The sequence below is a fragment of the Hibiscus syriacus genome, unplaced genomic scaffold, assembly GCF_006381635.1.
Source record: "Hibiscus syriacus cultivar Baekdansim isolate YM2019G1 unplaced genomic scaffold, ASM638163v2 tig00110788_pilon, whole genome shotgun sequence".
Classification (NCBI taxonomy): domain Eukaryota; kingdom Viridiplantae; phylum Streptophyta; class Magnoliopsida; order Malvales; family Malvaceae; genus Hibiscus; species Hibiscus syriacus.
Window position 1 is genome coordinate 2,255,569 of NW_024062863.1, and position 26,793 is coordinate 2,282,361.

General features: G+C 36.2%; 2 protein-coding genes and 1 pseudogene across 2 annotated transcripts in view; 1 reads left to right on the top strand and 2 right to left on the bottom strand.

The window, feature by feature from the left end:
• LOC120140952 (serine/threonine-protein kinase SAPK1-like) overlaps window positions 1–3,378 on the top strand; it is a 30,116-nt gene extending 26,738 nt beyond the window's left edge. Inside the window, exons 5-8 of the mRNA XM_039155932.1 lie at window positions 2,603–2,656; window positions 2,753–2,845; window positions 3,026–3,139; window positions 3,370–3,378. Coding sequence (XP_039011863.1) covers window positions 2,603–2,656; window positions 2,753–2,845; window positions 3,026–3,139; window positions 3,370–3,378 — 270 coding nt within the window. The remainder of the gene's footprint in view (window positions 1–2,602; window positions 2,657–2,752; window positions 2,846–3,025; window positions 3,140–3,369) is intronic.
• A 27-nt stretch (window positions 3,379–3,405) lies between these two features.
• On the bottom strand, window positions 3,406–5,635 carry LOC120140953 (annotated as a pseudogene).
• A 14,147-nt stretch (window positions 5,636–19,782) lies between these two features.
• On the bottom strand, window positions 19,783–21,351 carry LOC120140876 (linamarin synthase 2-like). The gene is made up of 2 exons (XM_039155873.1): window positions 20,764–21,351; window positions 19,783–20,696 (listed from the first exon to the last, which is right to left on the bottom strand). Exons 1-2 carry the CDS (start codon window positions 21,263–21,265, stop codon window positions 19,783–19,785), a joined length of 1,416 nt encoding a protein of 471 aa, XP_039011804.1. The 5' UTR covers window positions 21,266–21,351.
• Window positions 21,352–26,793: the final 5,442 nt, after the last annotated feature.

A 26,793-nucleotide genomic window follows, 5' to 3' on the forward strand; every position in this document is an offset into this window, starting at 1 on the left:
TTTAGAATTTGTTGATCAAAATAGATAATTTAAAAAGTTCAGGGACTTATTTAGAAATATTTTGTGAAGGATTGTTGCTAATTATTAATTGAAGTAAAGGATAAAATTGTCATTTAGCAAGGAAAGTTTGTGGCGTTTACTCTCCAAACACTGCTAAAAACGCTGCTACAGAACAGTTTTGCTATAGTACTTGTTTGGTGTGCTCATATCTATTATGTTTGGGAATAAATGAATTCTATTCATGGGTAGATCTCAGACTGTGCAGGAGATTGTGGAAGCTATAAAGAAGGCTGTTAAGGTAAAGGTTAGCAGCAGTCGGTTTAGTTGCTCAGACATTATAAATAATAAGCTTTGTATAGCATGGGATATTCCCTAAAATTTTTGTTAGTGATCCCATTTATTTTGTAACTTTATAACTATCTTCTACTTCTTGGATAATACAATTGAAATTTATCTAAATATAATAATTTATTATAAAAAATAAGATAATGATTAAGTAGCTGACGAATTAGATTAGAAGCATCATTCTCGACAATTATATTTGAAAATTGAAGTTTACTCGTAGACTGTATACTGACGATGAGTGTGGTAACTTCAACTAGGGGTGTTCAAAAGTACCTAGTCTGAACTATCCGGCCCGTTGACCCACCGACCTGGTATAAAATTATCAGGTATTTTAAAGGTAAATACTCGATGTTTCGGGTCGAGTATCCGGCCTGTTATTTTTTACGGGTTTTCAGGTGGGGTTCGAGTCACAAAATTACCCTTAATCGGGTACATATCAACCCGCCGACCTGGTTTCCCTTTATTATTTTATTATTATTTTTATTTTAAATTAGATTTTTCATTTCTAATTTCAAAATTATTTCACCCTAATATTCTAAATCTCTATTTTTTTAAACCTTAACCTTTAATTATTTATTAAATAATTTCTTTTAATCTCAAATTATTTCAAATTTAGTTGTAATTTTATAATTTTATTTTATTTTTTATTTTGTAATTTTTTTAGATTATATAAGTTGAATTTATAAATTTTATGTTTATGTGATGTATTATAACTTTTAAGTTTTAAATTTGTGTTTTTTATATGTGGGTTTTTAAAAAAATAATATAAATTTAAAAAATAAAATAAAATAAATATTAACCGTATACATGTGATCCGAAAATGCGGGTACCCAAGCTTTATGGATACTCGTCTCTTACGGACCGAGCCACGGGCCAAATTTTTATGACCCGAAAGTCTCGAGTACCGATACCCGGATTTGAACACCCCAACCTCAACTATAGAAGGGTCTCGTAATCTACTTATATGTGTTTGAGTAATTAAAAACATATATAATTAAAGATTTTAACATTATTTTTCTGAATTATTGAAATAACATAATCTTATTAATTAAGTCGAAACAATTACATTTTTATTTTTCCCAAGGAAAAGGAATTTTGCATTGCACCATTCTAAAATAAAAAAAAATATAAAAAAAATAATAAATGATAATCTTTCCATCTTATAATTTTTGTCCTATGTTGACCCATCACGTAATTTTAAGAGAAAAATTTGATCATATGTTGTGTTATATAAAATAAAAGAAATGAAAAAAATTATATATAATAAGTGATGGATAGATTTGACAAATTTATTGTAAAAAATAAGATAAATAAATATAAAAAAGATATATATCTTATTATTTATTTATTTTTCTAGTATAACATTTTGAATAAAATAAGTTTAAAATTTAAAATGAATAAATTTAATTGAACGGAGCAAATATCAATTAACTTAAAACTTAGAATTCAAATAAATAAATTAGCAAACTCACTTGATACATACTAATAAATGGATGTCTTTCCATATACAAACAAAAAAAATTTAAATATCAACTCATTTATTCTAATGAATGACATAATAACCAACTAAAATTTAAATAAAATGTTCTATTATATAAAAAAATTTATTTTATTTTATAATTAAATAAACAAAAAATGAAAAATCAATTATGATTCCTTTTCAGTGAACAAACCCTCCACGACCGTCCACATCATTCTTCTATTCTAACTGTCTGTCACTTATCATCTTCTCCTCGTAGTTCGAAATAGTTTATCTTGTACAATTTTCTTTTGTTTGCAGTCCCACTCTCAATGAGTATCATCACATTGTGTACTCGCTTTGCTTATAGCTAACGTGACTTGAGTCTCGTTCACATTTGCTTATTAAAAGTGATTTTTTAATAAAAGATATTTTTGAAATTACAAGTAATATTAATTTTTAAAGAAAAATATATTTAAAAAATAGGTGTAAATAGTATAAATTAATTTATCTTAATGGTTAAAAAAATCGTTGTTGTTCTTAGAAGTTTTAAATTCGAACACCAACAACTGTAAAATAATTGACCATTCATTGTCAAATGATTAAGAAATCAACTTGTTCTGTTTTTGCTCCATATTTCAACCACTAATTACTCGCCACGTGTAATTCCAGCCACTTAGTTTTGTCTCTCAGCCGTCGATAGGTAAGTAGGTGACACCATTTTTCTTCATGTTTGAATTTCATTGAGCTTTTAGTTTTCTTTAAGAACTGTGATTTGTGATTGTTTTGCTGAATCAGGCAAGGTTTTTCTTTCAACAACTGATATCGGGAGTGAGTTATTGCCATGCAGTGGTAAATATGCACCAATGGATCCCTCTAATTCTGAAAGTAGTTTACCTTTTCTGCCTTTCTTAAGCTAAATCGAGATTATTTTCCCGACTTATGCAGCAAATTTGTCATAGGGATCTTAAGCTGGAAAACACGCTATTAGATGGGAGCACTGCACCGAGACTCAAAATATGCGACTTTGGCTACTCTAAGGCAATGAACCTATACTAATTATTCAGCATCAATATGTTTTATTTGCTAAATAAAGTTATGTTACTCGGACTCGGATAAACATATCGAAAGAGTGTTAGATATGGGTGTTGAAAACAGAATGAAGAGTCCGAACAACATAGCTCTAAAGTCAAGTTACTAACTTTCTACTGTATGTTTCAGTCAAGTGTGTTGCATTCCCAGCCCAAATCAACAGTAGGAACCCCAACTTATATTGCACCAGAGGTCTTGTCTAAAAAAGAATATGATGGGAAGGTAAATTCTTTTTCTTATCAAGTCTTTTTCTTATTAAGTTTTTCCCCCCTTCAAAAACATTCCGATTTTCGAATTGGATTGTCATATTCGACTCAACCACTCCGAAGAAAAAGAAAGCTTAGAAAAAACATTTTGGAAACAGTTATGTATGAAAACTTTTGAGAACCAATCTTTACTGAAAATTCAAATAAAAGAAGAAGAAAAGCAGCGTATGGTTTCATGGATGATGATGATGTTTCATTTGCATTAAGGCGTTATAATAATCGAATGCTGGAAAGTGGTAATTGTTAAATGCTGGCCGTTTGGTTCAAGGCATACATGATTACGGGGGGAATAGAATCCTCATTCCCCCGTTTGGTTGGCCGGTAATCCTCGAGTTGCTTGAGCTTTGTCATCGTCATAGCAATGGCAAAGGCCTCATCGTCTTGAGACAGTTTATCGATTACCCCTAAAGGGTGCATTGTTCTCCTCAACCCCATTAGTAGCTTACAGTGCTTGCCAATCACTTCAAGAGCTGGAGCTCCGATGTTCCTGCAGTAACTAAAATCCAAGAAAGTTACTGAAGAAAGCCTCCCAGCAACCTGTTCAACTATTGAATCGCTTATTTCGCTTCCTGGCAGCCGTAAAGTCTGAAGAGATTTGGCACTAGAAGCAGGGAAGAATGAGTAAATAATAGCAGCAATAATCAAATTCACAATATCCACAATCGAGTTGCTAAATAAAACGGAATGTGACCATTATGCGCTGACAGTAGAATTCGATTCAGATTCTTTAGAATCTTTACGGCTATGATTGTTATTATTCCCTAATCTATTAGTAAGATACTTAACATACAGATCTTCAATAAAATCACAGCCAAAAATGAAAAATATAAGCAGGTTCATCCAACCATGTATTAGTTTTTGGTCTAGTGTTGGTTGCCTTAGCTAATAAATGACAGCATTTTCCCATTAAATCCAGTATTCTTCAGTTCTTCGATAAATTTCATGCAAAGGGATTTGAACATATAATGCAATTGAAAGATATGTTCGTACTTATCTACAATGAACGAAAAGCTCTCATCATTAGCTAGACCGGTAACACACAGATTTTTTAGTGAACCTGAGCTTCAAGTTATCAGCATTCGAAGCATCCGGTCAAGGGTTTTGGTCCGGCATTGGTGGCTCCATTGTTCAATGTCAATGTCCTACCAACAATACGGTCCTGTAACCGCCCTCCGCCACGATTTGCATACCCTCGGGACAACGGTAAGTATTTCCTGAAGTGAAAGATTCTTGAAAATCTGCCCCAGGCATCCGTAATCAATTCATCCCAGCATCTGAAATCGCCATTATCTTCCATCAAATCCATGTTTCCCTTCCAGCTAAAGCATAACTAAATACGAATCTGCAAGCAGTTAACAAATATAACTAGAACAATATGAAAATGGGGCCTCAATAATTACCAATTGAAGTGCTAATCAGTAAACATTTTTTTAAGTAAAAAAACATTTTTGAAACATAGAATGAGGTTTCAAAATCAATAAAATCTGAGTTTCCAATTGAAAGAGGCCAGCTTTGAACAGAAACATGAGGTCTTATGGTAAGAAATATAGATCAGAGAGGAAAAATCATTAAAACCAACATCATTTTGTACTATTTAACATCACTAAATGAGTGACACTATAGAAATGTAAACATTATATTATATTTACACATTTATGTACTAATTTCACACACTTTACAGATAACAAGAAAAAAAGAGAGAGAACAAAAGAATAGGAAGGATTTACTAGAAGATGGGCATTTTTGTTTTTATGAATCTGCAGAAACATGGTTTATCCGCCAGAAACAAGGTTAAAAGGAGAGAGAAATCTGAAAGAAAGAAGAAAGGGAAAGAGAGAGAAAGAGAGCTTAAGTGGTAGTAGAAGACTACAGAAAGAACAATGGAAACTAAAAATGAAGCAAACTCCAAAAGAAATAAATCAATGGAAAGAGAAAAGGAGAAACGCGAAGGAAAGGTAAATAATTGAAGGAACTCAAATGTTTTTATTTAGTTTGAGTAAACACTGTAAGTTTGTAACAGAGGACCCAATTATAGTCGCTGACTACTACTTTTTTTTGTTAATTAGACTATTCAATTATTTAAATACATTTAATCATATCGTTGTTAATATTTAATGAAAGTATTGATAATATCATTTTTGTTTTAGCTTCTGCTTTGGGAGTGCAACAAATTAACACTGTTTGGCTGTGGAGTGAGATAAGGAGAAGAGAGTCTCATATAGTCTAGCAAAAGTTAATTTGGTTCTCTTTACACGTTCCTAGATATTCGATCATTGTCTTGTTAGTCATTTTAGACCATCTTAACACGAGAGATAGGCTATTGTGAATGGATATTTTGGTTGATCCTAGTTGTATGATTTGTAGTGATACTTTAGAGATTAGAGATCATTTAACACGAAAGATTCTTGAAAATCAGCCCCAAGTCATCCGGAATCAATTCATCCCAGCATCTGAAATCACCATTATCTTCCATCAGTCCATGTTTCCCTTCCAGCTAAAGCATAACTAAATATTAATCTGCAAGCAGTTAACAAATATAACTAAAATAGAACGATAACATATGCCGATTGACAATTAGAACAATATGAAACTGGGGCCTCAGTAATTACCAATTGAAGTGCTAATCAGTAACTTTTTTTTAGTAAAAAAACATTTTTGAACATAGAATGATGTTTCAAAATCAATAAAATCCGAGTTTCCTATTGAAAGAGGCCTGCTTTGAACAGAAACATGAGGTCTTATGGTAAAAAATATGACCCCCTCTTCAGTGCCTTTAATTTTCATTCCATTAGAGGATGACACGTGTTACCCTTTAATTGGTGAAAACGAAATATATTAAATTTGTAACCCCCTAGACCCGGCCTGTACGCTAGACCCAAATCTAAGCGGTCACATATCCCATTCATAGATTTTTTTCATTTTCTTTTCTATTTAAAATAACTTGTAAAATATTAAAGGTAATACGGGACAAAATATTGATAATACAGATATATCCAAAACGATAACAAAATACATGTCACCAAATACAACTGGAAAACATATAGAAACATATGTTTGTACAAAATAAAAGTAGTTGATTTTCCCCTGATGCCAAATTTGCTAGCTTACAGTCTGTCGATATCTGAAAAAGGGTAAAAACTACATAATGAGCTAAAAAACCCAGTGTGCTCCATACAGTGTATATAAAAACATACTGATAAAAATATTCCAGTAAAATCGGTTTATGCAAACATGTTGTTAAAAATATGAACACTACCCCCATCCCATCACAACAGAATGTGTAGGTTTTCCAGAACCGTACACCCAACCTACACAACAAATAAGGCCCTGAGAACAAAACCGAGGAACCTGCAGATATACTTCCTTCAACAATACCCCCCAATGATAGAGATGATCATGAATGTATTTGAATGAAAACAATGATTAATTCTTTAAAGCATAAAAATGTTCATGCTTGGAAATCATATACAAGAATACAAAAATCAGAAGTCAAATCAATAATATACAGTAATTCAGATGTCGGATAATCAATATTCAGAAAATCGATATAAAATACCATAACCAAAAATCATATCAGAAATATGCGATAAATCAGATATCAGATACACAATATTCATATATATATATATATATATATATATATATATATATATATATATATATATATAAAAACAGTAATGTAACACTGTCAGGAAACACACCTGTAACAGTCTGAGAAATTAGATAAGGAAGCCTATTACTGGGTTTGTCGATCACGCTCTGCTGCAGCGCTAGATCCTACGAATTGGAAAAATCCATATTGGAAACCTAATATAAATAATTTTAATCTTTATTTAAATAATATACGGAAATCTACGGGTAATTCTTGTAGTACGCGGTTCGGGCTGATCTGACGAACGGACAACACCGGACCTAACTGATCCCCCACGAGTACCTTCATAAAATATTTTATTGAATCAATTCTTTAACCAAATCTTAAATAAATAATCAAAATACTAAAATACTAAGCGCTTTTGGGTTTACATGCTCGATTCGAGGATTTTGGGTCAGAATTTGGTTAAACGGACTTCGGAATCAGATTCAGGATATCGAAAAACATAAAAATATGACCTTCCGAAAATTTAAATTCTTGGTCAAAGTCAAAGTCAAAGGGTTTGACTGATAATTTGGAGACATTTGGGCGAATTTGGCAAAACAGACCCCAAAAACGCATTTGGACGTCGAAAAATGTCAGGATAAGTATACTCGAAAAAGATTAACGGTCGTTTAATGGCCAGTCAAAGTTCTGGTCAAAGGTGGTTAACAAATGATCAACTATTTTACACAATTATCACCCTTTTAAGAAATATTTACGAAAATAACACCATTCTAAAATTTAATTACGAAACTAGCACCTTTTTAAAAATAATTACGAAAATAGCACAAAAAATTACTAAAATAGCACAATTTTAAAAATAATTACGAAAATAGGTCAACGGTCGGGTCGGGTAAGACTGGTTCGAACTGGTCCACCCGGTTCAAACCGGTCAAAGAGTTAAAAACCGATAAAACTGGTTTTATACTGGTCGATTCTTCCCCACGCGCAGTGGCAGCGCGTGGGACCTTCTCCGGCGTCATAAAATTCAATGAAAAATTTCTAAAATTTATTTTGAGCGATTTTAAGGCACTTACAAAGCTCGGTTCAAATTTTTGAACGACGGAGAGCTCGATTTCAACAAATCGGAAACTTTGACCGCTTCACCTCCTTATGCGCTGTCACCGACGGAGACCAAGGATGACACCGGGGGACTCGAAACGACACAAGGAACACAATGGTGTGGGAGGTATCGAAAATAGAGCAACGATCGACGATGAATTTAAGATTTTCTCGGCCGTGGTGCTAAAAAAAGTCGAGACTTTGACTTGAAATTCACGGCGTTTGGCAGCGTTTCACTTCAATTAATTTAAGGGGTTTGTTCCTCGCTCGATGATGAACACGATGGTGTTTTCAAAAGAACGATCGGAGGTCGGACGACATCGGGATGAATTTCACGTTTATAATATGTGTCTGCCGATACTTCAGGGGTAAATTCAGGGCTTGGTCCCTGAATTTCCTTTATCCCTAAAACATGCTACAAGTTTTGAGAACTTTTAATTTAGTCACCAACTTTCGCCAAATTACTTAATTATAATTTTTTTTCTTTTCAAACTTTTCTGGGTTGTTACAATTCTCCCCCTCTACAAGAAATTTTGTCCTCGAAATTTACCTTATGAAAATAGATGAGGAAATTGAGCCTCCATTGATTCCAATGTCTCCCAAGTAGCTTCTGAGGGGCTACGGTTACTCCACTGAACTTTGACAATTGGAATACACTATTCCGAAGAACTCGCTCATCCCTCTCTAAAACCTAAACAGGCTCATCCTCATATGACAAATCAGGTCTCAGTTTCTCCTCATCAACCTGAATGATGTGATCTGGATCTGGACGGTATCGCCTCAACATAGACACATGGAAAACATCATGAATACAACTGAGCTGGGGAGGCAACTCAAGCTGATAAGCAACAGGTCCAACTTTCTTCAAAATACGATACGACCCAATAAATCGCTGACTTAGTTTACCCTTACGTCCAAATCTCAATACCTTCTTCCATGGGGATACCTTGAGAAAAACCTGATCTCCAACCTCAAACTCGATATCCTTACATCACTTTCTACGTATGATTTCTGCCTATCAAATGCCTCTTTTAAGCGATCACGGATTAATCTGACATTATATTCAGTCTCTCGAACCAAGTCTGGACCCAAAGTTTTCCTATCATGCAACTCAGTCCAACATATAGGAGTACGACATCTACGTCCATACAGAGCCTCGTACGGTGCCATGCGAATACTCACCTGATAACTATTATTGTAAGCGAACACGGCTAATGGCAAGAAATCTTCCCAACTACCATGGAAATTAATCACACAACCCCGTAACATATCCTTCAACACTTGAATAACTCGTTCATACTGTTCATCAGCCTGAGGATGAAAAGCTGTACTAAAATTCAAACGAGTACCAAGAGCCTCATGCAAAGACTTCTAGAACCTGGAAATAAACCTCGAATCTCGGTAAGATATGATAGACAATGGTACTCTATGAAGTCTAACGATCTCAGAAATGTACAACTTAACTAGTTTGTTTATAGAATAATTAATCCGGATAGGGATAAAGTGCACTGACTTGGTGAGTCGATCAAAAATCACCCAAATAGAATCCTTTTTGGGAGGAGTCAGAGGAAGACCATTAACGAAATCCATCGTAATGCGCTCCCATTTCCACTCAGGAATCCTAATTGGTTGTAATAATCTAGATGGATGTTAGTATTCTGCCATAACCTGTTGACAAGTCAAACACCTCGCCACAAAATATGAAATATTCTTTTTCATACCAGTTCAAAAGTAGCGCTCCTTGAGATTATTGTACATTTTGTCCCCGCCATGATGCATAGCATAAGGACTACTATGAGCCTCCTGAAGAATAATCCGTCTCAACTCATCATCTTTAGGGATGTAGTAACGACCGTGAAAACAAAAAATTCCATCATGATCCACAGTATACTCTGAACTCGATCCCTACTTAACTTGTTCGATAATGGGAAGCAATGAGCTATCCAGAAGTTGTTTGGTCTTAATCTCCTCGGCCAAAGTAGGTTTAACCTGCAACTCTGCTAAAAGACTAGTATCATCGAATAAACTCAAGTTGGCGAATAAGACTTTGAGATCTGATATCGCATTACAGTTCAAGGTGCCTGCCACTACATTAGCCTTCCCTGGATGATATTCTATCTCTAAATCATAGTCCTTCAGAAGCTCTAACCAGCGACGCTGTCTCAAATTCAATTCTTTCTGAGTAAGCAGATACTTCAGACTCTTATGATCAGTATAGATATAACACTTTTCTCTGTAGAGGTAGTATCTCCAGATCTTTAAAGCAAAAACCACGGTAGCTAGCTCCAGATCGTGAATAGGATAGTTACGCTAATGCGGCTTTAACTGACGTGAAGCATAAGCTACAACCTTCCCATCTTGCATCTAAACACATCCTAATCCAGAGTGAGAAGCATCACTGTAGACAGAAAAATCTTTCCCAGATTCAGGCTGAATCAACACTAGGCTTGAGTTAGAACAGTATTCAATTTCTCAAAGCTAGCTTGTTGGTTCTCAGACCAGACAAATGAAACATCTTTCCTCAATAGTTTTGTTAGAGGAGCTGCAATAAGGGAGAACCCCTCAACGAAACGACGGTAGTAACCAGCTAAACCCGAGAAACTACGGATCTTAGAAACGTTATTGGGTTGCTTCCAGTTCAGAATAGCCTCCACTTTGCTCGGATCCACCCGAATACCATCAGCAGAAACGATATGTCCCAGAAAAGTCACTTCACTGAGCCAAAACTCACATTTGCTCAACTTAGCGTATAGCTTATTCTCCCTTAGTGTCTGTAGAACAATCCTTAAATGCTCCTCATGTTCTGCTTCACTTCTAGAATACACCATTATGTCATCAATAAACAACACTAGAAATTGGTCCAAATAAGGTTGAAACACCCTATGCATCAGATCCATAAAATCAGCAGGGGCATTTGTTAACCCGAATGACATCACTAAAAACTCATAATGCCCATACCGAGTACGAAAAGCAGTCTTCGAAATATCCTAATCTTTCACTTTGAGTTGATAATAACCAGACCTCAAGTCTATTTTTGAAAAGATAGAAGCCCCTCGAAATTAGTCAAATAGATCATCGATCCTAGGCAGAGGATATTTGTTTTTAACCGTGAACTTGTTCAGCTTCATATAATCAATACAGAGTCTCAATGTCCCATCTTTCTTCTTGACAAAGAGAACTGGGGCTCCCTACGGTGATACACTGGGTCGGATAAATCCCCTATCCAACAACTCTTGAAGTTGGACTTTCAGTTCCTTAAGCTCCTTTGGGGCCATACGATAAAGAGCCATTGAAACTGGAGTGGAACTAGAATAGACTTCAATCTCAAACTCAACCTCTCTATCCGGCAGTAATCTAGGCAACTTTTCAGGAAAAAATTGAGAAAATCTTTGACAATCCGTATGCCTTCAATATCAGATTGAGAACTCCTAGTATCCAAAATATAAGCAAGAAACGCCTCGAAACCCTTCCTGGTCATCTTCTCCGCTACCAAGGCAGACACAACATTCGTCAGAAATCCACAATGTTCCCCGACCATTACAATCTTTCGATTATCTGAGGTCTTCAAAATAACTCTCTTAGCTCAAAATCAATATTTACTCGATGTTTGTCCAACCAATCTACACCGAGAATCAAATCAAACTCTTCTAAAGGTAACTCCATCAGGTCGGCCAGAAAAATCTCCCCATTGATCTCTATAGGACACTCTCTAACAATATGATCCAACACTATGGACTTGCCTAAGAGACTTTGAACTATCACCGAATACTCAGTATTCTCAACAGGAATATTTAGACCCTCAGAAACGGAATGCTATACATAGGAATTGGTAGAGCCACTATCAAACAATGCAAAGTAGGGAACTGAATAAATAGTAACAGTACCTGCAGTCACATTAGGCCCATCACGATCTTGTCAAAGTATGGCAGTGTAAACCAACGCAGGCTGTCTGGCCTCAAATCTGACTGTACCCCTACTCTGAGATGCTCGGCATCTACTAGCCGATCCTGATGATCTCTCCTGAGTACGACCACATGCAGGAGTCTGAACAGTACTCTGAGTACGAGCGGGCATACGAGCTGGTGTTTGAACTGTACTAACCGACACTGGACAATCCCTTATAAAATGGTCACCAGAACCATATTTAAAACAGGTACCAAATTTTCTCCTGTATTCCCCAGGATGAGGTTTCCCACAATAATTACATGGTTGCGACCTAGAAGAATCAACAAGTCTAGAAGACCGAACAGTTGAAGAACCATATGCCACAGGCCTGGCACTCGCACCGCCTCTCTGAAAAGATTCACCCCTGCCTCTCTTGCTAGGATATGCAGAAGAATCAACATAACCAAAAGGCCTCCTGAATCGGGTTTGAGCTCGATCACTATCTCTCTTGCGCTCCATACCCAATCGCTCTATTTCTTCAGTAGTCTTGGCTATCTCAACCAAGGCATCAAAATTCCTCTCCTGGTGGGTAGCAACTCGGCTCCTGATTTCATACTTGAGTCCATTCTTGAACCTCAAGCATCTATCTACCTCAGTGTCAACAAGTCCAGGTACATAACGACTCAATCGGATGAACTCAATCTCGTAGTCCATAACAGACATGCTACCCTGCACCAGATTCTGAAACTCCTGACGTCGGTCCTGCAGGTATCTCTCCCTAATATAGCGACTCCGGAGATGTGTCTTGAAAAGATCCCATGTTAATTGGCCCCTTGGAATACTACCAGAAATTGATTGCCACTATCTGAAGCTTTCTTTCTTCAACATAGTTAGGGCCCCCTTCTACTTCTGCTCAAGTCTAAGATCCATCTCATCTATAATCCTCTTTGTGTCCTCCAACCAATACTCAGCGTCTGTCAGAGGTCCACCAGTAATACCCTCGAATGGAACTACACCAGCAGCGACCAACGAATTCAAAATCTCTACTGCAGTCATATTACTAGGGGCTCTGGCAGCTCTAAGAAATATGCGAAATATAGCTTTATTAATGGTGTCTTCGTTCATCTTAGTATCCTCATCTTCAGTGACGGAAGGGTCTCTCACAGGAGTAAACTGATCATCATGAGAAAGGGTCGGATCTACTTGCGGAACAGGAGGATCACGTGGTGACATCGGATCGTCTATCATAACAGAAGGTCGAGTGACTCGTCCTCGACCACGGCCACGTCTTGTCCTACGACCTCTAGCAGCACTCATCGTTGAATCTATAAGGCTCTACATAAAGAATTTGAAACATATGTCAGATTAGCATGAGGGATCTCGAGAAAACTTTAAATCATAAAATAAGGTGACACATTTTTTTTCTTCAAAATTTCTTAAAAATCCAGAGTTTAGGACCCATCTACAGTCCGAGTATTTAAAACTGAAAACTCTGATACCACCAAATATAACCCCCTAGACCCGGCCTGTACGCTAGACCCAAACCTAAGCGGTCACATATCCCATTCAGAGATTTTTTTTTCATTTTCTTTTCTATTTAAAATAACTTATAAAATATTAAAGGTAATACAGAACAAAATATTGATAATACAGATATATCCAAAACGATAGCAAAATACATGTCACCGAATACAACTGGAAAACATATAGAAACATACGTTTATACAAAATAAAAGTAGTTGATTTTCCCCTGATGCCAAATCTCCTAGCTTACAGTCTGTCGATATCTGAAAAAGGGTAAAAACTAAATAATGAGCTAAAAAACCCAGTGTGCTCCATACGGTGTATATAAAAACATACTGATAAAAATATTCCAGTAAAATAGGTTTATGCAAACATGTCGTTAAAAATAAGAACACTACCCCCATCCCATCACAACAGAATGTGTAGGTTCCCCAGAGCCATACACCCAGCCCATACAACAAATAAGGCCCTAAGCACAAAGCCGAGGAACCTGCAGATATACTTCCTTCAACAATACCCCCCAATGATAGAGATGATCATGAATGTATTTGAATGAAAACAATGATTAATTCTTTAAAGCATAAAAATGTTCATGCTTGGAAATCATATACAAGAATACAAAAATCAGAAGTCAAATCAATAATATACAGTAATTAAGATGTCAGATAATCAATATTAAGAAAATCGGTATAAAATACCGTAACCAGAAATCATATCAGAAATATGCGATAAATGAGATATCAGATACACAATATCAGATATATATATATATATATATTAAAAAAGTAATGTAACACTGCCAGGAAACACACCTGTAACAGTATGAGAAATCAGATAAGGAAGCCTATTACTGGGTTTGTCGATCACGCTCTGCTACAGCACTAGATCCTACAAATTGGAAAAGTCCATATTGGAAACCTAATATAAATAATCTTAATCTTTATTTAAATAATATACGGAAACCTACGGGTAATTCTTGTAGTACGCAATTCGGTTTGATCTGACGAACGGACAATACCGGCCTAACTGATCCCCTCTCAGGTGAAACACGAGTACCTTCATAAAATATTTTATTCAATCAATTCTTTAACCAAATCTTAAATAAATAATCAAAATACTAAAATACTAAGTGCTTTTGGGTTCACATGCTCGATTCGGGGATTTTGGGTCAGAATTTGGCAAAACAGACTTCGGAATCAGATTCAGGACGTCGAAAAACATAAAATATGACCTTCCGGAAATTTAAATTCTTGGTCAAAGTCAAAGTCAAAGTCAAAGGGTTTGACTGATAATTTGGAGACTTTTGGGTTTGAATTTGGCAAAACGGCCCCTAAAGCAGATTTGGGACGTCGAAAAATATCAGGATAGGTATACTCGTAAAAGATTAACGGCTGTTTAATGGTCGGTCAAAGCCGATCAAAGTTCTGGTCAAAGGTGGTCAACAGATGATCAATTATTTTACACAATTATCACCATTTTAATAAATATTTAAGAAAATAACACCATTTTAAAAATAATTACGAAACTGGCACCTTTTTAAAATAATTACGAAAATAGCACCTTTTTAAAAATAATTACTAATATAGCACCATTTTAAAAATAATTATGAAAATATCACCCGATCAACGGTCAACTGTCGGGTCAACAGTCCACGGTCGGGTCAGGTCAATGGTCGGGTCGGGTCAGATCGGTTCGAACCGGTCAACCCGGTTCGAACTGTTCAAACCGATTTTATGCTGGCCGATTCTTCCCCACGCGCAGTGGTGGTGCGTGGGGGCACGTGGGACCTTTTCCGGTGTCATAAAATTCACAGAAAAATTTTTAAAAATTATTTTGAGCGATTTTAAGGCACTTACAAAGCTCAATTCAAATTTTTGAACGGTGGAGAGCTCGATTTCAACAAATCAGAAACTTTGACCGCTTTATCTCTTTATGCGCCGCCATCGACGGAGACCAAGGATGACATCGACGGACTCGAGGTGTCGAAAACGGAGCAACGATCGGCTATGAATTTAAGATTATCTCGGCAGTGGTGCTAAAAAAACGTCGAGACTTTGACTTGAAATTCACAGCGTTTGGCAGCGTTTCACTTCAATTAATTTAAGGTGTTTGTTCCTCGCTCGATGATGAATACGATGGTGTTTTTAAAACAACGATCGTAGGTCAGACGGCGTCGGGATCGTGGTTGGAAGTTGGGACGTTGAGGGAGGAAATTTGATGAAATTTATTATGCTTTCAGAATGAATTTCACGCTTATAATGCGTGTCTATCGACACTCCAGGAGTAAATTCAGGGCTTGGTCCCTGAATTTCCTTCATCCCTAAAACAGGCTACAAGTTTTGAGAACTTTTAATTTAGTCCCCAAATTTCGGCAAATTACTTAATTATAATTTTATTTTCTTTTCAAAATTTTCTGGGTTGTTACAAAATTAAAATAAATTAAATCCTCTAATCGAGTGGCGACACGTTTCATGATATTTTGCACTACTGACATGTGGTATGATCTGATTCGAAGATTAAATTTACTTTAATTTATTAAAATTAATATCAAATTGATAGAATATATAAGTAACATTGACCAAATGTATAATTATATTAATTTTATTAACTGTCATATCAACACTTCCGTTAACTGTTAACAATCAGTGGCCTGATTGAATACATTTAAATAGTTGGGTGACTTGATTGACAATAATTTAAAAATAATGGTCAAAATGAAAAGAAATTATAATTGGGTGGTCACTGATATAATTTATTTTTTATGTCTGTAAGGTTAATTTGAATTAATCATAACAAAGATCGTGAGAGAAAAAATGTTGGCATTTTAGCCCATTGAATCTCAACTCTGACCCCAGCTTGAAAAACAATTCCATTCAATCCAATTAGATTTTTGTTATAAGGAACTTAAAAAAAAGGATTTTTGTTATAAGGAAAAGGGTACTACAAGAATAGTCATCTTGTTTAGTGTTTTTTTTGGATAATCAATTTTTTTTTGAAAGAGGGTACTTTGTATTAACAAATGCAAAGTACTCCACCTCAAGGCCCTCATTAAAAACCCTCCCTAATCCTAGTTGGAGGAAAAAGAGTGAACCAAGAGGTGGATGAGAACTAATACAAAGATGCCAAAGTCCCACAAACATTTCAAACCCCAACCCACAACGGAACTCACACAAACACTCATACATACCAAATAGCAGGATGAAAGAAATAGAAACGCCAACAAAAACTAAAATCATGTGAACACAGTAACAAAAGGGACAATCCGACGACAGAGGCTAGAAACATAATCGCCACAAACTGCTGATCACTGCAAAACACCATGACTTCCTCGATCATCAACCTAGTACGCATTACAACATAAACAAACTTTTAGGAGCCATAGATCCTAAATTCAGTGAAAAATCTCCTAGAACACAACCTTAATCTTTGTGCAATCCCCGAAAATCAACTCTGACTTAATTACAATGATACTACTTAGCAACAAAAGAAAGCCACCTTTTCTTCAAATCCGAATCTGATAGAGATCTACCAGATAATTCAGAGGAATTTAGATCAGATTTCAGCAAATTAAATCTCTTCAATGCACGATCTCTTTTTAATTTTTTAGCTTTCGACAGTACTTTGTCCTGAATATCCAATAGCAAGCCAAATTTCTATTGCTTTCTATTTAACCTATGACAATCCAAAGACCTTAGACCGTAAGAAGATGGCTTAGGCTGCCAATGATTGGCATATCTATTAGAAATAGGAACCCCAAAGCTCTCATCAAATCCTTTGACCGAAAGTCCAACACAAGGCACAATGGCCACTGCGAACACATTACTTTGAAAAACCGCACGGCAATCCAAATTTTTCGCCATGTGCACCTCATAGGATAGTCAAATTTTTATTACCCAAGAGCAGTAAACTGCAACAAAACAATAGAATAGGAAATACAAACACCCAAATCAAAACGGCAATCTACCCATCAAACTATACCCCATTGGTTATAAAGAAAAATGTTAACATTTTCTATTCTACTTATTGTTCTTCCCCTTAGATGAAACCCAACAATTTCCTTGATAGTTTTGAACATTTCTTCGAAAGTAGAAGAATGACTTTGGAAAAGTATCTTGTTTCCTTCCTTCCATATGGTGTAAATTAAGGCATTAGAAGAAACTTTCATAATGGTAGATAAAAGTGATTTACCCTTCCAAAACACAGTAGCCCAACCGAAGAGAGCATCCTAAGAAGGATGTCTAAATCGTAAGCCATTGAGAGCAAAAACAGTAGACCATAGGGATGAGGCAACCGGGTATTCGAAGAATAAGTGATCTCTCGTTTCCATAGCAGTATACAAAATATGCAATGACAGTCATTAACAAGCCCCATTTTATGAAGTATTTATTTCATAGGAAGTCTGTCAAGAAATGCCATCCATGCTATAAGTCTATGCTTAGGTATAAGAAGAGGGAACCAAAGCAAAGAGTGCCATTGCACTTTAGGATTTTTCACCCTAATTTCATTCTAGATTTTGCTTACATTCGAAACATCAGAAGACAAAATACAGGATGCTTCATTCCTTAATTTGAGGATCTGCTTTAAACTCCAGCTCATGTTTGATTTGACCTCAACAGTCCAAAAATAATTAGTATTGAACATGTAATTCCTTAACCAAGCCACCCACAACAAACCTTCATCAGCCATAATTTTCTTAATGAGAATCATCATGCAAGCTTTGTTCCATGATTTCATTTCTTTAATGTCGAGACCTCCCTCTGATTTAGGTTGACAGACTTTTTGCCAACTCACTCTAGCACTAGCAGCCGACTTATCAGCTCATTTCCAAAATAATCTTGAACATAACTGCTCTATTTTTTTAATGATCGAGTAAGGCAAGAAAAGTTTTCTCCACCAAAAATTAGAGATACTAAATAAAACAGCTCGAACCAGCTCCAGTCTACCGGCATAGCATAAAGCCTTCCCCGACCAATGATTCAATCGAGCTTTAATGTTCTCAACAAGAGCTGAACAATCCTTTTCTGAAACTTTTCTTGTGACCAAAGGAATGGCCATATATCTAATAGGCATCATGCCTAATTTAAAACCAGTCATCGCTTTCAAATCATCAAGAGTAGCATGAGAAATTCCAACAGAAAATAGATCACATTTGGACGCATTTAATTTAAGGCCAGACATCTCATAAAAAGAATCAAGGAAAGAAGTTACCCCAATGACAAAATCAACAGTGCCTTTACAGAAGATTAAGAGATCATCAGCAAATGAGAGATGTGTAAGACCTATTCATTTACATTTGGGATGATAACCAATTAAACCTTTAGTGGCAGCTAAGTTCAAGAGCTTTGAAAGAATATTAATAGAAAGAACAAAGAGGAAAGGAGATAAAGGATCTCCTTGTCTTACACCCCTAGCTCTTTTAAAATAATCAATAAGGCTTACATTCAAAGAAATTGAAAAGCTTGTTGTAGAATAACAAGTTTCAATCCAAGAAATAAAGAGAGAAGGAAAACCAATAGCCTTTAAAACAGCAGAAATAAAATCCCAGCTAAGAGAGTCAAAAGCTTTGTGGAGGTCAATTTTCAAAGAGTAGCGAGGAGAGATGTTCTTCTTATTGTATCCTCTCACTAATTCCTAGGCCAGAAGAGTGTAGCAATAATAGATCTACCCTTGATGAATGCAGATTGATTAAGAGTAACAAGGTCAGGGAGAGGTCTGTTCATTCTATTAACCATGATTTTAGAAATGGCTTTGTACACCACCGAGCAACAAGAGATTGGTCTAAAATCTTTGACCTTGTTTAGTGTTGTTTACTTTTGGTCATCAATAAAGTTATATTCTAATCATTTATGTTATATTTTAATCATTAGAAAGTTAATTTGATCAATGATTTATTTCTAAATTGACCTCTAAATTTCTTAAAATTTATTTTCCATTCTATTAAATAAAAAATAATAGGGTAAAGTACACAAATGGTCCCTTGGCTATAAGATACTATTTTATTAAGTCTTCTGACTATTAAAAATTACAAAAATGATCACCCAACTATTCATTATGTTCCAAACACATTATTTATTCTTTAAAAATTAACGACATTCTAAGTTGGACGTTAATCTGCTAATTGAGATATGATAAAATTTGATCTCATAATCTTAAACGACTATCATATATCAATCATCAATGTTAACATCCAACTCAAATTGTCGTTATTTTTTTAACGGAGAAAGATGAGTTTGGAACATAATGAATAGTCGGACTACCATTTTGTAACTTTTAATAGTCGGGAGACTAAATAAAGTAATATTATATAGTCGTAGGACCATTTGTGTACTTTACCCAAAATAAAATTACTATTAATAAAAGAAAGGGTAGTAGACTCTGATGGTGAATTGATTTTCAGTTCAATACTTAGTGTTATACGAATAACATAATGGAAAATGAACTCCGTCAACTTATTAAGCATTCAACTTAGAATAAATCCAATGATCCAACATTAATACAAAAACCGGAAGACATTGTTATAGTATGTTCTTTATGAATTTACTAAGGTTATTGTAAGAAGTAACCTCGGTTGCTTCTTCAGCTTTCTTCTTCCATTCCAAAGCTTTGTTCTTCATTTTCTTCCCTTTATCCCCTTCCATCATCATCTTCACAATGCTTGTAACTTCACCACGCTTCACATCATTACTGATCTCCATTCCGATTCCCCATTGATTGCACAGATACAAACAATTCGTCGGCTGCTCATCGAAAAACGGCCAACAAATCACAGGCTTACCTCCACTGATACTCTCCAGTGTCGAATTCCAACCACAATGTGTAAGAAACGCTCCAACTGAAGGGTGAGAAAGCACTTGATCTTGATGGCACCAATTCACCATTAATCCCCTGTTTCCGATCTCTTTGTAATACTCTTCCGGCAAGATTTCAGGGCTCCCCATCACCATATCAGGCCTCACCACCCATAAAAACGGGTGCTTGCTGTTCGCAAGACCCCAAGCAAATTCCTGGAACAGTTGGTGTGTCATCACGGTTATGCTGCCATAGCTAACGAACACCACCGAGTTAGCGTGTCTCTCGTCAAGCCATTCGAGACACTCCGAGTCCTCTTTCCATAAGCTGGACCTGAGCAAGTCGTCTTGGCCGAGAGGAGTGAGCTTTTCGAGCAGCGAAAGGGGGCCTATGGTGTAAATGTTTGGGGACTTTGCGGCGATTGCCTGCAGCACTTCGTGTTCTAGCTCATCGAATGTGTTTAAAATGATTGCTGAAGATTTTAGACAATTTCGAGATTCTTCACTCATGAAATTCAACATTATGTCGGTTTGATTCGTTGTTCTTATCAATGTTGGGAAATCTTTGAGCCTCATGTTGCTCATACCAGGGACTCCGTGGACCAGTTTGTCCAGTGTGCCATCGTTGCTGAAGTTTTCATCTGCAGACACAGAGAAAATAACTTAGTTGATCGTGTGATTCTTCATTAATGAGGTAGAAAAGTGTACTTTTAAATGGAACAATGCCTCCTTTGATGAGTTCACTGAAATGCAAATATGCCATGAAACCGCAAGCCGAGGTGGTCCAAAACTGAGCTTCAGGTATGCCTAGTTCCTTAGCTGCTTTAATTGTGAAGCTCATGGAACCATCTGAAATAATACAGCTCACAGGTGGGCAATCTGACGAACCATTTAGCTTAGCCAGCAACTCCCTAAATGGACCGGAGCAGTTTCTCTTAACCGAATCGGACAGAACCCATATGTCTTGGGTTGCATCACAGTCTGATGGCGGCAACCCATCGGATATGGTCTCGAACCGAAAGTCGGACTGGCTGGTGAGAAATCCAGGACCCTTGGACCTCACTAGGCGCCTATGGTTAAATTCAGTGTTGACAAAGGTGATGTAGAAGCCTCTTGAATGTAAAAGCTTAGCTAACTGCATTAAAGGGTTTACATGGCCCTGAGCTGGGTATGGGACAAAAACTGCGTGAGGCTTAGTGATTGATCCCATGCTTAGAATGAACTCAACTCCCTAATTTGAGGCAGTATTTATAGAAGAGAATAGCAACTATATTACTCGGACTCGGGTGTAAATGTCGAGTATATATAGTACTAATATATTCAAGTTCAAAATCTTCGTACTCATCTTCGAATATGTATTGGACAAAAGAATCTGCAATTCAACCTGGAGTTTTATGTTCAAATTCAAAATACACTGCTGTCAAAATACACGGCTGCTAGTGAATTCGGTGGTCCACGTGGACAACAGATTTTGATTGAAAATTGGCAAGGAAAATTACGAAATTTAGTCCCTATATTTTAAAGTATTTATAAGATTAATCCTTAAACTTCAACTATACTTAACGCATCATAAATCAGTGGACTTGAATTCAACACATCATAAATCAGTGGACTTAGGTTCAACCCATCTTCACAAGGAATCTAAAGATCATGATAAAGAACCTGCTAAGAAAACAAAGCCTTTTATAGCCAACAACGCATGTCTGATTATAAAATTCCCCCATAAACACAAGCACCCAGAAGAAAAGCCCAGAATCCCACCCAAAGAAAGCGATGATGGTTCGGATTCTGAGGACTTCGACCCACTCAAGGGCTCCATCTTTGACATAGTTGAAACCCCAAAAAGTGAAGTAGGGTCGACCCAGCAGTCGAATAAAGCTTCAGCTGAGGATGACTTAACGAACAATGAGGAGTATCACCATGAGTTCACCCATGGCGACGAAGAAACTGATAAAACGAGAACAAGGAAATTGATTTCAAAAATTGGTGGTCTTTTAGGAGTGAAGAAGAATCTTCACAACAAGAAAGAACACCCAGTAGAATAATATAAACGAAAACGCTAACATCTTTTCTATCTAATCTTTTATTCGCAATTAATTATATTTAATTTTATATCTAAATTTAGAGGACATGTTTGTCTATTTATTTGTTATGAATTGGTGAATAAATTTTTAATGTGATTAAACATCTTCATTTATAATATTTATAAATATGTTTATTTATATATTTATTAACTATTTTAAAAATATTATAGATATTAAATTTAATTGAGTAATTGCTCTGACATTGTAAATAATAAGCTTTGTATAGCATGAGATATTCCGTAAAATTTTTGTTAGTGATCCCGTTTATTTTGTAACTTTATTACAATCTTCTACTTCTTGGGCAATACAATTGAAACTTATCTAAAGATAATAATTTACTATAAAAAAAATTAAGATGATGATTAAGTAGCTGACGAATTAGATTAGAAACATCATTCTCGACAATTATATTTGAAAAATGAAGTTTACTCGTAAATTGTATACTGACGATGAGTGTGGTAACCTCAACTAGGGGTGTTCAAAAGTACTCAGTCTGAATTATCCGGCTCATTGATTCACCGACTCGGTATAAAATTATTGTGTATTTTCGAGGTAAATACTCAATTTTTCGGGTCGAGTACCCGGCCCGTTATTTTTTACAGGTTTTTGGATTAGGCTCAAGTCACAAAATTACCCTTAATCGGGTACCCGTTGACCCGCCGATCCAGTTTCCTTCTTTTTATTATTTTAAATTAGATTTTTCATTTCTAATTTCAAAATTATTTCACCCTAATTTTATTTTATTTTTAGATTATATAAGTTGAATTTATAAATTTTATGTTTATGTTATGTATTATAACTTTTAAGTTTTAAATTTTTTGTTTTTTATATGTGGTTTTTTAAAAAATTAATATAAATTTAAAAAGTAAAATAAAATGAATATTAATCGGGTACCCGAGCTTTACGATATCCACCTCTTACGGGCCGAGTCACGGGACAAACTTTTGTGACCAGAAAGTTCTGAGTATCATATTTTGAACACCCCTCACCTCAACTATAGAAGGATCGCGTGATCCGCTTATATGTGTTTGCGTAATTAAATAAATATATCATTGAAGATTTTAACATTATTTTTCTGAATTATTGAAATAACATAATCTTAACAATTAAGTCGAAACAATTTTATTTTTATTTTTCGCGAGGAAAAGATTTTTGCATTGCACCACTCTAAAATTACAAAAAAATATATAAAATAAATAATAAATGAAGTGCTTGCCAATCACTTCAAGAGTTGGAGCTCCGATGTTCCTACAGTAACTAACATCCAAGAAAGTTACTGAAGAATGCCTCCCAGCAACCTGTTCAACTATTGAATCGCTTAATTCGCTTCCTGGCAGCCGTAAAGTCCGAAGAGATTTGGCACTAGAAGCAGGGAAGAATGAGTAAATAATAGCAGCAATAATCAAATTCACAATATCCACAATCGAGTTGCTAAATAAAACAGAATGTGACCATTATGCGCTGACAGTAGAATTCGATTCAGATTCTTTAGAATCTTTACGGCTATGATTTGTTGAATCAAAATAGAGTAAAAACTCTAATTGATCCAAAAAAAACTCTCTTTAGAATAATCTCACAAAATTGCAAAAGGGAAGAACTCTTAAGAAAGCTTTCAAATGCTTATAATTAATCTTTGATTGTTGGATGATAAAACTCAAATACAAGTAAGGTATTTATAGGTTACAAGAAACAATCTAAACCACTCATTAAAATAAACACTAAATAATCTAAACCATTGAAATTAAAACATGAGAAAAATACTTAATTTTCACCTAACTAAATTGATGTAAGCAATGACATCAAAACTAAATTGATGTAAGCAATGACATCAAATTAATTTAGGTGTGAACATATAGGCTAATATTGAATTTTCAACACTCCCCCTCAATGTTAGCCTCCATTCTTTGAATCACGCCATGCTGACGACGGAAATGTTCAAACTTTCCAACACTCAATCTTTTTGTAAACAAGTCAGCAATTTGCTCATCTGTCTTAATTTGCCTCATCTCAATCTCTTCTTGCAAAACTTTTTCCCTAACAAAGTGGTAATGTACTTCCACATGTTTAGTTCTTGCATGAAAGACATGATTCTCCGCCAGCCGAATTGCCGATTGGTTGTCACAATACAACGGAATTGCATAATCTACTGGTTGATGTAGATTATTCATCAACTGTATCAACCATGTACTCTCTTGAGCTGCCATTGCTGCTGCTCGATACTCAGCTTCAGTGGTTGACAATGATACCGTTGGTTGTCTTTTGCTACACCAAGAAATTGTTCCGGAGCCAAGCTTAAACACATACCTAGTTGTTGATCTCCTGGTGTCATGATCTCCTGCATAATCAGCATCACAATAACCAACTAACTTGCAGTCTTCACCTTTCTTGTACAAAAGACCATAGTCAATTGTATTCTTCACATATCTCAGTATTCGTCGAACTACTTCCAAATGAGGCTTCTTTAGATTTTGCATATACCGACTCATCACACCAACTGCATAAGAAATGTCAGGTCGGGTCAAGGTTAAGTAGATCAGACTACCTACCAATTGTCGATACATTGTTGCATCTTCCAAATCTTTTCCTTCATGTGCACACATTTTGATATTTGGTTCCATTGGCGTTGAAGTTGACTTGCATTCGAGCATTCCAAACCTCTTCAGCAAATCTTTAGCATATTTCTGTTGACATAGAAATATTCCTTCGTGTGTACGATCAACCTCTAGACCAAGGAAGTGCTTAAGTTGTCCAAGTTCCTTCATCTGGAAACGAACTGATAAATTCTCCTTCGTCTGAAGAATTTCTGCCTCATCATCACCGGTTATGATTAAGTCATCCACGTACACTAGCACGATAGCTAGCTTACCTTCATTGGCTTTGACAAACAAGCTAGAATCTGCAGGTGTTACTGAATAACCACTTTTCGTTAGAAATTCAGCAATCTCCCATTGGTTGGGTCATGTAGATCTCTCGATCTAGCTCTCCATGAAGAAAAGCATTCTTTACATCCATCTGCCACAAGTTCCAGTCTTTGTTGGCTGCAAGTGCAAGTAAGACTCGTACGGTTATAAGTTTCGTCACTGGACTAAATGTTTCATCATAGTCTAATCCATACTGTTGAGAGAAACCACGAGCTACCAATCGCGCTTTGTACCTCTCGATTGACCCATCTGGACGGCGCTTTATCTTGTAAACCCATTTGCAAGATATGGGTTTCACATCTTTTATCTTTGGTACAATATCCCAAGTTTGATTTTGCTGAAGTGCATCGATCTCTTCTTTCATAGCTGTCATCCACTCAGAACTCTTCGATGCTTCTTCGAACGTCTCAGGCTCCGTTGCTTCTTCAATTATGGCTGCATTGGCATATTTGGGATTTGGCCTTCGTATTCTTGTTGACCTTCGAAGTTGAGATTGTGGAATTGATTCTTCTGTTTCACTAGGCCCACCTTCTTCGTTTGGTTGTTGATACACGCCAGTTTGCCACGGATTCTGAGTCACTCTTTGTTCGACATCATCGCCATTTGGATCTTCTGATTCATCTGAACTTGTTTGAAGTTGAACATCATGCTCCCCCATCTTTTGTTGTAGTTTGTCTCCAAATTCTCTCGAATCTGGAAACACCTCCTTCTCTGAGGACCACCAAGAAGATGTTTCATCAAATACCACATTTCGTGACGTGTAGCATCTTCCACTAATTGGATCACAACATTTCCACCCCTTTCTCTGGCTGTCATATCCCACAAAGATACATCTAACAGCTTTCTTGTCAAATTTACTCCGTAAATGATCAGGAACAAACACATAACATACACAGCCAAATACTCGAAAGTAGCTAACTGTAGGTTTTATGTTCCATAGTTTCTCAAAGGGTGAAACAAATCCTAACCTTGGTTGAGGAAGTCTGTTGATCACAAAGGCTGCAGTCCTCATTGCTTCAGCCCAAAACCATCCAGATACGTTCTTTGCATGTAGCATACTTCGACAAATTTCTGCAAGATGCCGGTTTTTTCTTTCCGCTACACCATTCTGTTGTGGCGTGTTGGCACAAGTGTACTGATGACATATTCGGCATTCCCTTAGGTATTGAGATAACTCGTTTGATCTATATTCTCCTCCGTTGTCTGTGCGCAAGCAGCATATCTTCTTTCCCACTTCTCCTTCAGCTGAGTCTCTGAACTCTTTAAACTTTGAGAAAGTATCAGATTTTTCTTTCATAAAGAAAACCCACACATACCTGGAGAAGTCATCAATGAATGTTACCATGTACCATATACCGCTAATTGACTGTTGCTTAACCGGTCCGAACACATCAGAGTGAACCAACTCCAAAGGTTCTTTTGCTTTAAACTTCGACTCGTCATATGGTAATTGGTGTGCTATACCATACTGGCATCCCGCACAGACCGTGTCTGTTCTCACGTCTAGTTGAGGAAGCCCCTTAAGCATCGACTTTTTCACCATCACACTTAGCTTGGAATAGCTAACGTGACCTAACCGCATGTGCCATAGATCTGATGTCTCATTTTTCCTTGTCCTGTCTACATATGCAGACTCTGCTGACATCACGTAAATTGATTCCAAACTTCGTCCCTCCATTGTTGGTGTTTCTGTGATTTTGACGTCACGATAAACCTTCACGTCTTGGGGACCA

Coding starts and splice junctions, on each gene's coding strand:
- LOC120140876 (XM_039155873.1), bottom strand. CDS start 21,265: ATGGGATCAATCACTAAGCCTCACGCAGTTTTTGTCCCATACCCAGCT. Junction 20,697..20,763: donor AGGCATTGTTCCATTTAAAA/GTACACTTTTCT, acceptor CTGTGTCTGCAG/ATGAAAACTTCAGCAACGAT.